This window comes from Rana temporaria, chromosome 2, assembly GCF_905171775.1.
Source record: "Rana temporaria chromosome 2, aRanTem1.1, whole genome shotgun sequence".
NCBI lineage: Eukaryota > Metazoa > Chordata > Amphibia > Anura > Ranidae > Rana > Rana temporaria.
The window spans coordinates 280,545,458-280,561,706 of NC_053490.1; the positions used below are offsets into that span (position 1 = coordinate 280,545,458).

Sequence of the window (16,249 nt, forward strand, 5' to 3'; positions counted from 1 at the left end):
TTTCGTACCTGGGGGGGGGGTGTATAGTATGCCTGTGAAGCAGTGCATGTTTCCCGTGCTTAGAACTGTCTCTGCACAAAGTGTCATTTCTGAAGGAAAAAAAGTAATTTAAAATCATTTGCGGCGATAATGAATTGTCGGCTCCTGGCAATTCAGAGAAAAGTCATTCATAAAAATAAAAAAAAGGCGTGTTGGTCCCCCCAAATTTAATTACCAGGTGCTTCAGGTCTGGTATGGATATTAAGGGGAACCCCGCCATCAATTTAAAAAAAAATTACGTGGGGTACCCCCCAAATATCCACTCCAGACCCTTCAGGATTTTTTTTAAATGGCGTGGAGTTCCCCCCAAAATCCACACCAGACCCCTTATCCAAGCACGCAACCTGGCCGGCCGCAGGAACTGTACCAGGCCACACGCCCTCAACATCTGTGACCCCTCAAAGCACCATGTCCCCATGTTGATAGGGACAAGAGCCTTATCCCCACAACCCTTGCCCGGTGGTTGTGGGGGTCTGTGGGTGGGGGGCTTATTGGAATCTGGAAGACCCCTTTAACCACTTAAGGACAGAAGGTGTTTTTCAGATTTGGTGTTTACAAGACTAAAACAGTTTTTTTTTGCTAGAAAATTACTTAAAACCCCCAAACATTATATATATTTTTTCTAACACCCTAGAGAATAAAATGACGGTCATCAAAATACATTTTGTAACACCGTATTTGCGCAGCGGTCTTACAAGCGCACTTTTTTTGGAAAAAATGCACTTTTTTTAATTAAAAAATAAGACAATAATAAATTTGGCCCAATTTTTTTATATATTGTGAAAGATAATGTTACGCCGAGTAAAATGATACCCAACATGTCACGCTTTAAAATTGCGCCCGCTCGTGGCATGGCGTCAAACTTTTAAAAAATTCTATAGGTTGCATTTTTTGAGTCTAGGGCTATAATTATTGCTCTCGCTCTAACGATCGCGGCGATACCTCACTTGTGTGGTTTGAATACCGTTTTCATATGCGGGCGCTACTCGCGTATGCGTTCGCTTCTGCGCGCGAGCTCGTCGGGACGGGGCGCTTTAAAAAAAAAAATTGTTTTGTTTTCTTATTTATTTTTATTGATTTTATTATTTTTTACACTGAAATAAAAAAAAAAAATTATCACTTTTATTCCTATTACAAGGAATGTAAACATCCCTTGTAATAGAAAAAAGCATGACAGGTCCTCTTAAATATGAGATCTGGGGTCAAAAGGGAAAATTTGTCATTTAAAAAAATGACAACAAAAAAATTGTCTCTTTAAGAGGCTGGGCGGGACTGACGTTTTGACGTCACTTCCGCCCAGCAGAGCTATGAGGACGGGTGGGGGCCATCTTGCCCTCACTCAAGTCCTCACACATGAGCTGGCAGCATCCGATCTCCTCCGCCGCTACCGAAGGCTCCGGTAAGCGGCGGAGGGCGCGGAAGAGCGGCGGGAGGGGGGGGCCCCTCTCCCGCCACCAATAACGGCGATCTCGTGGCGAATCCGCCACGGAGACTGCCGTTATCGTTTACACGGCCGCCCACTGTAAAGATGGATACCTCAGTTGTGGCAGCAGCTGCTGCCGTTACTGAGATATCCATCTTTAAAAACAGGACGTATATATACAGTGGGCGGGCGTTAAGTGGTTAACGAAGGGGACACCCAGATCCCGGGCCACCCCCCTCTTTGAATTGGTAATGTGGTACATTGTACCCCTCCCATTTCACTAAGAAAGTGTAAAGAATTGTAAAAATAAAACACACACCTTCTGTGGTAATCCACTCTCGGTCCCCGCTCCAACGTTGTCGGTATCCTACGACGGGTGATCTCCTCTCCACCGGAGTCCAGCGATGAGAAGATCTCTTCATCCAGGTCCGGGATCCAGAGCGCACGCATCGCCAGCGGCCTGTCTCCACCAGAGACAGCCCAGCGAATGACGCGGCTTGAGCCAGTGACAGCTCTTATATAGGTAACACTCAGTGTAAAAGGGGTCTAAGTCACTGCTCTCGAAAAAACTCCAGTTTTTAAAACTTTTTTTTGCATTAATACATGTCCCCTGGGGCAGGACCCGGGTCCCCAAACACGTTTTAGGACAATAGCTTGCATATTAGCTTTAGATTTCTCCCATAGACTTTAACAGGGTGTTCCGTGGCTTTTCGAATTTGGCGCGAACACCCCAAATTGTTCGCTGTTCGCCGAATAGGCGAACAGGCAATGTTCGAGTCGAACATGAGTTTGACTTGAACTCGAAGCTCATTCCTATTCAGCAGCGGCAATCATAGACTCTCCAGCAATCAGCAACAGTAGACTCTCCAGTAGCTGGAAACAGTAGACTTTCCAGCAGCCGGCAGCAGTAGATTACCCAGCAGTGGAAACAGTAGACTCTCCAGCAGCCGACAACAGTAGACTCTTCAGCAGCCAACATCAGAAGACTCTCCAGAAGCCAACAACAGTAAACTCTGCAGCAGTGGCAACAGTAGACTTTCTAGCAGCCACCAACCATAGACTCTCCAGCAGCCAGCAACAGTAGTAGATTCTCCAGCAGCTGGCAACAGTAAACTCTCCAGCAGCCTGTGCATAGAGTTAGTGCTGGAGGTGCCAGAACTGCATACCACTATGTTCCCACTAAAACTCTTTGTAGCACCCTGATGTGTAGGCAGGGTTGCTATGAAATGTAGTTGCCAGGCAATAGTTTCTTGGCCAATTGTTAGGAGATCAAGTGATTTCCCCCTAATTCTGGAATTGCTGCACTTCTCTCTACTGTCACTAGGTTGCATGATAGCTGGTGACATTGGATGACAAGGGCAAAGAAAGGACAGATTATGAATGAATGGTGTGTCTCAGCCAATTGGCAGGGGATTCTTTAAGTCCCTTGGCCTGCTGGGAGAGCCTATTTATTTGAGTGGAGTCAGGTGATCGGGGTTCTATGCCACCTGGACGTCTGTCTGGGTGGACGTGTGTTGTACTGCCCCGGGCTGCTAGGTCAAAAGCCTGAAGCTTATCCCGGGGGAATCTGGCTGCTAGGCTGTCTGAGGGCCTATCCAGAAGCAGGAGAGCAGCGCAGGGTTGGGACTGGGGGCTTGTAGTCCAACCAGAAGTAGCGGTTCAGACGGATGGGGAACCAGCTGTGGTCAGAGGTAGAACAGGAAGCTGTCGCCACTAAGGGACCATTCACCCTGTTACCGGAGACCACTGTGAGTAATCTGAAGACAGTACCAGAGCAGACTTCTCATCAGCCAGGGACAGTGAAGAAGTGGGAAGAACTCAGCAAGTGCCAAGTCAGGGACCCAGCGGGACAACGGAGGTGACCCTTGTGGAGCATCACTGAGTTTCAAGCCATGGACCTAGCGTGTCAGCAGGGGAATGCCCAGCCAGGGACCCAGCAGGGAAGCGGAGGTAACGCTTGAGGAAGATACCGAGTGCTAACAGTGAAAGAGCTCAGGGGATCCAGTGGCTATTGGATCCGAAGTTTAGTGAAAGACTGGTTCATTGAGTGAAGATCCACAGTGAGTGATAGTGGAGTAAGCAGAAAGCTGTTTGTGTTGAAGATAGTTGAATATAATTACCGTTAGTAACTACTACAAGATTGTTGCCATAGGAGACAACGGTCCTACCTATACAGAAGTGGTGTCCAGCTGGCAGCCTTCACCTGTATAGCTGTCTTTCTATAGAAGTCTAGGAGTCTACTAATTATCATTGCATCTACTTAAGGGTGTCCTGTCCCTAACACTCTCCCCCCAGTTCTGTTTAAAAGACAATACATCTCTTTGCATTATAAAAGTGTCTGGCACCCACCATTTCATCTTGCATTACACCCACCATGCCTTGTAACCCACTCTACACGGAAGGATGTCAGCTGTCCCTAACTCTGGAGGTCACCATTAGGCCTCAGGGGCCCCCGGACTTTGTTACATGTTTATAGGCATACCTTCCAACTTTCTGCAATAACTGGGGACACCTTTCCTCACACAGTAAACACACAAAGCAAAGGATACATTCCTGCCACGACTCTGCTTACATCTTATATCTTAAATCTTATATGCAGAAAATTACTGGCTAAACCACACATGTTTTTCTTGACCTCAGATTTTCTTTAATATTGGCTTTTCAAAATAACAAATGCAATAATGTAGAGGTTGAATAACATTCTGTAGTAAAAAAAGTACACATTAGATCAAAAAGATGGACAACTGAGGCTTCATCAGGGACAGAGGGATTTGGTCTCAAAAGAGGAACAGTCCTTCAAAATGAGAGACAGTTGGAATCTATGATTTTGTGTTTAAATTGCATGAGACATTGTGTGATTTGTGCATTGAAGAACGATGAATTTCTTTACAACTATACAGTTTTAAATATGAATAGCTCAGAGCACCAGGGCCGCCATCAGGGGGGTACAGGCAGTACACCTGTAAGGGGCCCGAAGGTCCCCAGGGGCCCGGATGGCAACCCCCCCTTTTTTATATATATATATATATATATATATATATATATATATATTTTATTATTAAAGGGCTCAGAGGTCCCCAGGGCCCCATGTGGCAAACCCCCCTTTTTAATTTTTTTTATAAATGTTTATTTTTTTATTTTTGTTTATATTTTTTTATTAAAAGGCCCAGAGGTCCCCAGGGCCCCGGATGGCAACCTCCCTTTTTTTATGTATTTTTTATAAATGTTTATATTTTTTTTATTAAAGGGCCCAGAGGTTTCTTTTTTCTTTTTATTAAAGGGCCCAGAGGTCCCCAGGGCCCCCGGATGGCTACCCCCCTTTTTCTTTATTTTTTCTCAATTTTAGGCGGCACCCCCCCCCCCCCCCCCGGTTCTCTGCTCCAGGGGGCCCATGCCTGAAGCTGTGTAAGGGGCCCCAAAATTCCTGATGGAGCAAAGTTTAGGGCCATGTCCATTGAACTGCATTGATCTACAGAGATCAATGCAGGCTCAACTCAAGGGCATATAGCAAAGAGAAAGCGGTTGATTGCTAAGTGCCATGTTCATAATGCTGCATACAGGTACGGTGCAATGTGGAGAACTGAGTGTTACTGCATAAAGCACCACCCCTCACTGCCCCTACACAACCACACGCCAGCGTTCATGTGTTTTAGTGCATAGGTTAACCTAAAATAATACACCTCTTTATTCTTTCTTCCCCAATGCAGATTTCCTTAACCAGGCTTTTATGGAACTTCAGGGTTTCTTGAGGGATTGCCTGGTACATTAAACAAAAAGTATCTTCTGTATCTCAGAGAAGCAACCATTGCAACCAATATTATAATTTTATTTTTTCAGATACCTGGAGTCTTCCAGCTAACCCCAAATGTAAAGAGACTGCATCCCATTAAAGATCATGGTAATGTACTTTGGAAATGCTAATGATTAGTTCTCTGAGACCTGAATGGTATTCCAAGGATTCAACTCAGTATGTTAAATAAGTTGAGAAAAGCTACCCTATGCTTTTCCAATGCTTAATCTTTTTGGGATAAAACTAATATGAATAAAAAACACCTTAAAGCACCAATGGCCTCGCAGTTCACCACCAGACTTCTTCCTCAGTCCACATACAAGGTGGAGGGTTCTGAGCCGTGCCAAATCTCCAACACAATTGGGGGGTTCTGTGTGTGGTGTCAGCAGGGTTATTTTTTTCCTTGTCACTGCCTCTGATGGCTGTGAATCACTGTTACTGGCAGGGTTGAGTTCAGAGATAATGAAGAAAAAGCATCTTATTGCTTATTGCACCAAAAAAATTAAAGTGAGAACACAATTAGATGAAATGAAAAAAATAACTTGAAATGTAAGGGATGAAGGCCAAAGTAATACATGATGAAATCTTGAATAGGTCATGTTCCGCGTCAGTACTGCCTGCCGAACAGAACAAAATATTACAGCGCACACATACAAAAATGACATTTAACTCCTGCAAGGCTATTTAAAACACCTGAACATTTTCAAAAATATGGGGATTTAGTCGCACCATATGGCTACCCCATTATCAGTGGGTTCCTACGCTATTTATAGAATGAAGGATCCTGCTTTTCTGAACCATGGGAGAAATACACTCCTCTATACGGGAGAACTAAAGGACTCCTCCTATATTACAGATGGACACTAATAAGAGGTAATGGTGGGAGGATGGGATGCTCCTTGGTAAGTAATGGGGTACTTTGATGCAGTAAGTGAGCTTAAGCACCATATAGCCATATTTTGTGACTAAATCCCCATATTTTTGGAAAATGTTCAGGTGTTTTAACCACGTTCTGTTTTTAAAGATGGATATCTCGGTAACGGCAGCAGCTACTGCCACAACCGAGATATCCATCTTTTCCTTGAGCGGTCCTGTAAACGATAACCGTGGTCTCCATGGTGGATTCGCCGCAAGATCACCATTATCGGCGGGAGTAGAGGAGCCCCCCTCCCGCCGCTCTCCCGCGCCCTCTGCCGCTTCCCGGAGCCGTCGGCAGCGGCGGAGGCGATCGGGTGCTGTCTCCTGCTTGCTGTGGATGCGAGTGAGGACAGGATGGCTCCCACCCGTCCCCATAGAATAGCAGGGCGCAAGTGATGTCAAAACGTCACTTCCGCCCATGCTTCTTAAAGTCATATTTTCTTGTTGTCATTTTTTTAAATGCATTTTTTTTTTTTTTTGCATTTCTAAGTCCAAATATGAGATCTGAGGTCTTTTTGACCCCAGATGTCATATTTAAGAGGACCTGCCATGCTTGTTTATATTACAAGGGATGTTTACATTCCTTGTAATAGGAATAAAAGTGATCCATTTAAATAAAAATAAATAACAAAACAAAAAAAAAATTTTTTTAAAGCTCCCCGTACCGACGAGCTTGCGCACAGAAGCGAATGCATACACCAGTAGCGCCTGCATATGAAAACGGTGTTCAAACCACACAAGTGAGGTATCACCACGATCATTAGAGTGAGAGCATTAATTCTAGCCCTAGACCTTCTCTGTAGCTCAAAAGATGCAACCTATAGAATTTTTTAAATGTCGCCTATGGAGATTTTTAAGGATAAAAGTTTGACGCCATTCCACGAGCGGGCGCAATTTTGAAGCGTGACATGTTGGGTATCATTTTACTCGGCGTAACATTATCTTTCACAATATATAAAAAAATTGGGCTACCTTTACTGTTGTCTTATTTTTTAATTCAAAAAAGTGACACGGGGGGCGACGTGACCTATCATGAAACGCGTTGGGCGGAATGAGCGGCTTGCTGACGTCGTCACCCTCATCTGCTCATTTTCCATTTGGACGGGTTTTCCTGTTTGCGTCCGGCGCAACAGGTTTATTGCTGAAAAACGATGTATTATTAAAATCAATTATTAATAAGACACTAACAGCGCTAAATAAAGCCTTTAAATCTGGCTTATGAGTCAATCCCCCATATTCTGCAAATGTAATTGGGACTGTAAATATATTCTGATAAATGTCCAAAAATGAATAAATAAATGGTTAACACTCAAGAGCTCCCAATAGTCCCATAAAGGTGAGTCCAAACCACTTCCTCAGATACCGATCGTCTCAATCTCATTGGAAGGAAAGCTATGGGTGTAGGCACTGATCTGCTCCTATGTTGAAAAAGATCTCTCTGTGCTGTCCCCCTTATGGTTTTGTACTCACCAGATTGTAGTAGGTTGAAAGCATTGGATATAACTACTTGCAGCAATCACACATCGGCACTCCTCCTATGGTGTGTGGTGGTAGTAATCTTATGCTGTGAGATATGTAGCTCGGCAGACATGCAGGGAAAAAAGAAACTTTGCATAGTGTAAAATCCTTTTTTATTTTAATATTGGCACCCCTGCTACCCGCTCATGCTTACACAATAAAAGATATAAAAAAGCTTGTCGTATGGGCCGCTGCCTCTGCTCACTCAGAAATATGGCTCCAAAGTTTTACCACAATATCCCCTTCGTGAGTCCCGGGTAGATGCAAACTGCCTCACAAGCTGGATTGTTGTGTAGCCACGCCCTGACGCGTTTCGTGATAGGTCCACCTCTTCAGAGGGCGTTTAAGGTTTAAGGCTGGTCTTATATCCATGCTGGTCTAGGTCCTAACCACACAGGACCATTGGCTCTGGTAAGCAGTTTTGCATTATGGTGGTGGAATTCACTTGAAGTGGTTGATCCCAGGAAGAAAGCATAGCTGATATCTTGGAACATCACTGGGTGTTTATTCACATCAGTTTTATGGACTTTTATGATTATATATACATATATATATATATATATATATATATATATATATATATATATATATATATATATATATATATATATATATATATACAATTTCTATGCAATTTTGGTTGTTCTCTTGGACTTCACCTTGTGCATTTTTTCATATCCTTACAAGTTTACTGTCACTTAACTAATGTCATTAGCTTATGCTTTATGGTTTGTTTATCATCCAATTTATGATTTTAATTTGGTATTATTTGTGCACTTTAATCATTTATAATAAGTTCACGGTTTATGCTCATTTAATTTATTTCCACGTTTGGGGTGGGGGTGATTGAGTCACCTTCCCCGCAAAGGTGGTCCTGACACTAGAGCAACTATATATATTTTTCTCACTTCTTTTCACTGTTATGTTATCAGGTTAGTTGCTGCTTACCTATTAGAGCTTCAGGCCATCCCAAAACCTTTATTATCTTAGCACAGTTTCTTTTTCAATTTTTCCAGCTGCGCTAAACCACAAGTCAAAATGAGCCCTTACAGTAATCACCCTTCTTCCAAACAATATATATATTTTTTTAAATGAACACTACTTTTAAAAACACCCACCTGCAATAAAGAGATGTAAATATATAGTATAATGAATATATGGCTGCATGTTACACCTGCACACATGGTTCACATTCCAGTGTGAAACACCAGATAATATTGTTATAATATACCTTACATGTCCCTAGCTACATGATGTATTCTATAGCACCTTTCATTTCCAAGCAGTCACCTCCTTTTCCCCTAAAATAACCCCTGTTATTTCTACAGTACCCCACAACTCTCCTCCCACCACCCACTCCTGCAACTGTTAAAAAATCTGATTTCTTTTGACAGCACTTTATTCCCATCCCTTCCACCTTTCTTTCTCCTCATCTCCCTTCTGTCTCCCTCTGATTGCTACAGTGCCAGAGAGCCTCATTTCATTTCTCCAGGACCCCTAGATGTCTCACTCTGCTTGGTGCAGTGTCAGTAAGTCTCCTTTCTCTTCCCATAGCCCCCTACTTTCTTCCTCTGCGTGCTGCAGTAAAAGGCCTCTTTCTCTTTACCTTGGCTTTTATGCCGCATACACACGACCGGTTTTTCCGTCTGAATAAACTCCGACGGGTTTTTCCAACAGAATTCCGCTTAAGCTGTCTTCCATACACACGAACACACTAAATTCCGACGGTCAAAAACGCGGTGACGTACAACACTACGACAAGCCTAGAAAAATGAAGTTCAGTGCATCCAAACATGTGTCGAATTGTTTCCAAGCATGCATGGAATTTCCGTCTGAAAAAAGAGAACATGTTCTCTTTCTAAGTCTGTCTGAATTTCCGACGAAAAAAGTCCGATGGGGCATACACACGGTCGAAAATATACGGAAAAAATTCCATCTAACTTTTCCTATCGGAAATTCTGACCGTGTGTACATGGCATAAAATGTCTCGCTCTGCTTGCTGTAATGTCAAACAGCCCCCCTTTCCTTTCCCTCTAACCAGTGCTTTAACTGGGCCGGAACGCGGCGGTACTCAGTACCGCCACTTCCAAAAATGGCCCTGGAGAGTACCAGCACCTCTCCGTGCGCCCAGTACGTGGGTTTCCTGTACCGGAACGCAGCCCCAGGCCAGGAATATGATGATCAGTGGCGGAACTACCGCCATAGCGACCCACGCGGGCGCTATGGGGCCCCGCAGCCGAGTGGGGCCCGCTGATGGGGAGGCAGATCGGTGCGCTTTGACAGTTACAGAACCGATGCTGTGTATCTCTCCCTCCTGTCGGCATCATTTCTGTAACTGTCACAGCGCACCGATCTGCCTCCCTGTTCTAGCCACATGTGATCCGCCTATAGGTGCCTGGTCTCCCCCCAGCGCTGCCTGCTTTCCTCTCCCTAAAAGCTGGGGGACACTGTGAGAGCGGGGGAGGGCTTTCCTGTCTTAATGCACAGGCACTTCTGTGAACTGCCCAGGGGTCCTAGGTGCATGGGGGGCCTTTGAAGTTTCCTCCCAGCAGGTTCGGGCAGCAGTGGTAACAGGTCTCCTCACGTTGGCTTTACAGGTCAGTTCTGGCTGTGTCTGCAATGCTCTCTCTCTCTCCCTGGCATCTTCCTCCCTTCCTCAGCCACTATCTGGCCGGCCGTCCTGCTCCCTGTCGTCCTCACACAGATCCATTCATCTTTGCCTGTCACACTGCTCCTCTCAGATGGTTGTTATCTCTCCCCCTCCCTTCCCTGACTTTTCCCTGCAGACACTTTACCTTCACACATGTGTGTGTGTGTGTCCCAGGATCTACAAACATTACAAATGTCTGGAACAGTGGCGGCTGGTGCTCAAAATTGGGGGGGGGGGGGTGCAAAAAAAAATAAAAATTGAAGCCTCACTGTGCCCATCACATGCAACCACTGTGCCATGCCACCAAATGCAGCCACTGTGCCATCAATTGTCACCACTGTGCCATGCCATCAAACAGCAACTGTGCCATCAATTGTCACCACTGTGCCATGCCATCAAACGCAGCTACTGTGCCATCAAACGCAGCCACTGTGCCATCAATTGTCACCACTGTGCCATGCCATCAAACGCAGTCACTGTGCCATGCCATCAAACACAGCCACTGTTCCATCAATTGTCACCACTGTGCCATGCCATCAAATGCAACCACTGTGCCCCTCAATTGTTGCCACTGTGCCAATTGTCACCACTGTGCCCTTTAATTGTCACCACTGTGCCCCATGATGCCACTGTGCCCATTGTCACCACTGTGCCCCATGATGCCACTGTGCCCATTGTCACCACTGTGCCCCATGATGCCACTGTGCCAATTGTCACCTCTGTGCCCTTTGTCACCACTGTGCCCATTGTCGCCCCTTTCCCTGTAAAAAGCACTTACCTGAAGCTTCCATGTCCTCCCTCGATGTCTTCTGCCGCCGTGGTGAAGCTTCAGCCAATCAGGTTTACTGTTTACTGTTCTATGGTTAGTATGTTATTATAATTTTTATAATTTATTTTATGTACATTTTGTACAACATTTTGTTCAATACCCTTTTGCACATTTTATTTATGTTCAGTAGCTCTTTCTACAGTAGCTCTTTTTCAGGGTACTTTCTAAGGGTATTTTCATGTTCAGTATTGGGGGGGGGGGAGCACCGGCGCCTAATAGAGTACCGGCACCTCTTTTGGCCCACTTAAAGCACTGCCTCTAACCCTAGATGTCTCACTATGCTCGCTGCCGGTGCCAGACCATTCCTTTTATCTACCCTTTTCCCCCTTGATATCTCACTTTGCTTGCTGCAGTAAGTGAAAGCCTCCTTTCTCTTCCCTTGGCCTCATGCTTTCTCTCTCTGCTTGCTGCTATGCCAGATACTGTAGCCCCTTTTTCTTTCTCTCACCTCCCCTAGATATCCCAAACTGCTTGTTGCAGTGCCAAATGTTACTACATACTGTTTTTTTTTTAAACTGTTGGGGCAAAATAAATGTAACGTTTTCCCCTCCAGACATTTGTGCAAGACATTATTCAATTTTTAAATATAAAGTTATACTTATTATATTCCTTAGCTCTGTGGCAGCTGTCACTACAGTAGTCTTTAATCTCACATTGTAATTTTGGCTGGCCCTTGACTTTATCATGCACAATGCAGTGCCATTGCCATTGATAGCCACTGATTCTGCAGTATACGTGATAAAAGGAAACAATTTTCAGAAAGGGTCATCACAACCATAACCATTTAAATAAGCCTGCTGATCCATGGGGTAAGGTAGGCATTCCTGTCTAGATAAAAAGCCATAGTATAGAGTACTTATATTGTATTGTGCATATGTGGAATAAGGATAGGGTGGGCACTTTAAAGATTGTGTTAATTTAGCTTGAGTAAATATGTTCTCAAATTATATACACATAAACCTCAGTTTAAAATAGAAATACAGGCGGTCCCCTACTTACAAACAACTCCTACTTACAAACGGAGGAAGACAACAGGAAGTGAGAGGAAATCTCCCCCTAGGAAGGTAAATTCTCTCCTGTGAGGCCGCGTACACACGGTCGTTCCAAACCGATGAGAATGGTCCTACGGACCTTTTTCATCGGTTCACCGCTGAAGTGGGCTGATGGTCTGATGTGCGTACACACCATCAGTTCAAAAACCGATCGGGTCAGAACGCGGTGACGTCTAACAAACGACGTGCTGAAAAAAACAAAGTTCAATGCTTCCAAGCATGCGTCGACTTGATTCTGAGCATGCACGGGTTTTGAACCGATGCTTTTGTGTACTAATCATCGGTTTGGACCTATCTGGCATCGGTCCATCGGTTCGATTTTAAAGCAAGTTCTAACATTTTTGACCGAAGGACAACGGACCGATGGGCCGTACACACGGTCGGTTTGGACCGATGAAACTGGACTTCAGGCCGTTTTCATCGGTTTGGACTGACCGTGTGTACGCGGCCTAAGAGTTATTATGGAAAAAACGTGCCTCCTCTACACTGATGCTTTTTCACCAGTCCTTGTTTCCCTAATAACCCAAAATGTTCTAAATCCAATTGTCATTGGGACAGAAAGTGAGGTGCAATCTTCTGAACAGATGCGCACAGACAGCAAAACAAATGTTACAGGGATGATAACCCTTCTCTATGTTTTCCAAAAAGCTTAAAAATGTATTTTGTGGCTGGAGCTACACTTAAAAAATATACCTATTCCAACTCACAAACATATTCAACTTAAGAACAAGCCTACTCCCTTATAAAGGTTGCCACATTTTTTTGCACAATTATACTTTAGTATTGAAATGTGTACACCCATTTTATTATGTGTTGATTGTAGTTGTTTGCAATACATTTCTGTAATTATTTTATCTAATAAAAGTTTAACATTTTTTAATGGTTTTTCACATCATCAAGATTATTTACTGAAAAGTGAAATAGATGTAAAATGTGATTAGAAAATATGTTTTATTAGGACATTATTAAGACATTGGATTGAAAACAAAACCAACAAGGAATGAAAAAAATAATACACTATTTGATATACTAATTGGTCTTAGACAATGATGGATAAGCAGTAACACTCACCCAAAACCTTGAACTACTATCATCCATCTCTCTTCTAAACTCTACAACTTCCCTCCCTGTTCACACCTACAATGCCTCACCAATGGTCATGCATGGTAGAGAATGCAGCCAAAGAAATGGCAAACATAAGTGGCTTCAGGGACTGGTCATGCAGCCAGGAGTAAAGAATAAGGTAAGCATTACAAATTATTCCTATTTTTCTAGACAAAACAAGCACAAAAAAAATCATTTAGCCCTTCCAGGGTTAGGAAGCCAATAGTTATTCCTAAATAGAAAAATATAGTACGATGTACAGTAGTACAATGTCATGGGCCATTGACATTCTGATGTACAGAAGGGAGAATTCTGCAAAGAGGACTAAGGTATATAACTTTTAGTTGCATGGTCCCTTACAATTTGGAGTGGGAGGGCCAGTGTTGTACCTAAGGGGGTGCAAGGGTGCAGCCCACCCTGGGTGCCACAGCTCTAAGGGTGCCACTTCTGATCAAGTATAATGCTGTAGCAGCAACTGGACCCTGGACTAGTTGGGGGGTACCTAGAGTTCCCAAGCTAGGAGAGGGGGTGCCTTAGGGCTCTGGACTAAGAGAATGGGAGCCTGGAGGCCTTGGACTAGGAAAGAGGGTGTCTGAAGGACCTGCCAGATTAAGGGAGAAAGAGTCTGGACCTAAAGTCTGGACGGAGGGAGAGCCTGCCTGAGCCCTGGAGGGCGAGCATAGAGTTGGTGAGTTCACAACATTCATAGGAATATTTATCAATTGTCGCAAGTAATGCCAAACAGTATCAGAAAGACAGGTTGTGTGAGAGATTTATTAAATAGCTGACTTCTCCTTTTTCCTGCTATCTGGCCTACATGCGAATTAGGCTTCGTTCACACGGTGTGTATGCAACCGTGTCTCGTGTGACAGCCATACACCATATGCGGATGCACAGGTGTTCTGTGCATCCCTTAGTAAGTAAATTGGGATGCAACGGCTGTACGGACATAGTTGCATGTTAAAATGTGACATGCGGGCAGGAACAGGTGCACAGATACAAACTCACTCACTTCTATTGGCTGCCAGCATGCAGCTCTGAGGTGTATGCAGATACAGCAAATAGCAGCTCAGCACGGAGGACGTGTCTTAGTGTCCGTCTGAATGAGCCCTTAGGGGAAATTATCAAAATCTGGAGCAGCTGTTAATGGCAACCAATTAGCTTATAGCTTTCATTTTGAAGGCTGAAGGAAAAAGCTGATTGCTTGCCATGCACAGCTGCTCTAGATTCTGGCTACTCCGTTCTTGATGAATTCCCCCAACTGTGTTTTACAATTCATGCTCCTGACTACTGCACTCTAAGTACATCAAATTCTTTGTTAAGGTTGACTGTGTGTAGAAAAGCATATGTAATAGACCAATTTTATTTTATTTTAATGAGTGCACTGAGGTTTGTACATGTCTGTTACATGCTCACTTGTGGCACAGCCAATAAAGCATGTGCTCCATTTAAGCCCCTCCCACTGTTGACACAATTTGACCACACCCACAATTTGTCATTATACTTTTTTTTTACCAGTCCTGGGTGCCAGATGTGTTGGGTATGCAACTGGGGAGGGCAACTAATTTTAACCACTTTATTTTTGTACAAATATTAGTTCTTAAGAGAAGCTGGAAGCTGCAACTGCGGCTCTCTTGGGTTTAGGAGTTGTACCTTCACGGAATCCATTCTTGAACCTGCGGTACACAAACTTCAGATGTCTCATGAGGCCGATTCCGGTGGTGTTGCGTCTCTTGGCCTTGGCACTCCAGTTGTACTTTCTCTTGCGCTTAGCTGGGTAGCCACACTTGCCACAGATGGACTTCTGTAAATGGAAGGCTTTAGAGCCACATCGACGGCGCAGAGTGTGCATCTTATTGCGGTGCTTTCCGAATGACGATGTTCCCTTCGTCATCTTCCCCAGTGGCCGAGACGATAGAGACCCCTTTTTTTATTAAAAACAACAGAAAGACTCTATTGAATAACTAACTTACTTAATTTTTATATTTAATAGCAATTTGTGTAGGCATGGGAGAATTTTTTATAGTACATTTTTAAAAGAAATATACAAATGTATAATTTATATTTTAATAAATGCTTTGACAAAATTAAAAACAAATAAAGTTATAACTTTGTAACTATAGAATTTTTTCATGTGCAGAGAGCATAGACAAGTGCAAGATTGTTGCCAAAATGTGAAAAACAGACAGAGAAAACAACTGTCGGTACAAAGCATAGAAAGCATAGAAGTACCAAATCCATAATGCTGGACACTCTTTGTCAGAGACAGAAAACATGGTTTGACAAAGATGTATTAAATAAAAATCACTGTGCCTTTAGATTTTGTGATTAACTGTATTGCCACTGACAAATATTTTAGATGTAAGCAAAATGCCCTTGAACTTGTTCAGATTGAAAGTAATTTATCTTTTTGGTTTTATTTTGCAGAAAACTGTACATGCAATATTTTATACTTTGACCTGGAGAGTCAAACTGCCCATCTTTGGTCAATGCTATGGGATTTCTCCTCACTTGTTCAATGACGTCTAGCCTATTAGGTTGCCAATCATAACTGAGAGCAAGACCGTTTATTTTCATAATGGGTGAATTTGCTGAATCCACAAAGCCCTGTAAGTGTTAACATAGACTAAATTTTTTTGAAAATTTGAGCCAGAATAAAGAATACCAGCAGACAGAAGAAGATTGACAATTGGCATTTTTCCAATAAGCTCTTGATGTTAGATTCAGAGCACGCTCTGCTGACTAGAGACAAATCCATTGTACATGGTTCTTGCATTCCTTCAAGTTCCAAGAGCGCCTGTACTGTATGTTTAGTTTCACCTTGTTGTAAAACTCCTGCTGCTAGATTTTACATCTCCTGTCCATGTCACTATGTAGTAACTGTTGGCTTGTAGCAGGACCTTGGAGCAGAGGAGCTTTGCACTTT

General features: G+C 43.5%; 1 protein-coding gene across 1 annotated transcript; it reads right to left on the bottom strand.

Annotated features, from left to right (window-relative positions):
* Nucleotides 1-14,886: 14,886 nt before the first annotated feature.
* On the bottom strand, nucleotides 14,887-15,233 carry LOC120928601 (60S ribosomal protein L37-like). The gene has a single exon (XM_040339646.1). It carries the CDS (start codon nucleotides 15,215-15,217, stop codon nucleotides 14,924-14,926), a length of 294 nt encoding a protein of 97 aa, XP_040195580.1. The 5' UTR covers nucleotides 15,218-15,233; the 3' UTR covers nucleotides 14,887-14,923.
* Nucleotides 15,234-16,249: the final 1,016 nt, after the last annotated feature.

Bases quoted from the DNA above. Each gene is read 5' to 3' on its own strand.
- LOC120928601 (XM_040339646.1), bottom strand. From the start codon at position 15,217: ATGACGAAGGGAACATCGTCATTCGGAAAGCACCGCAATAAGATGCAC.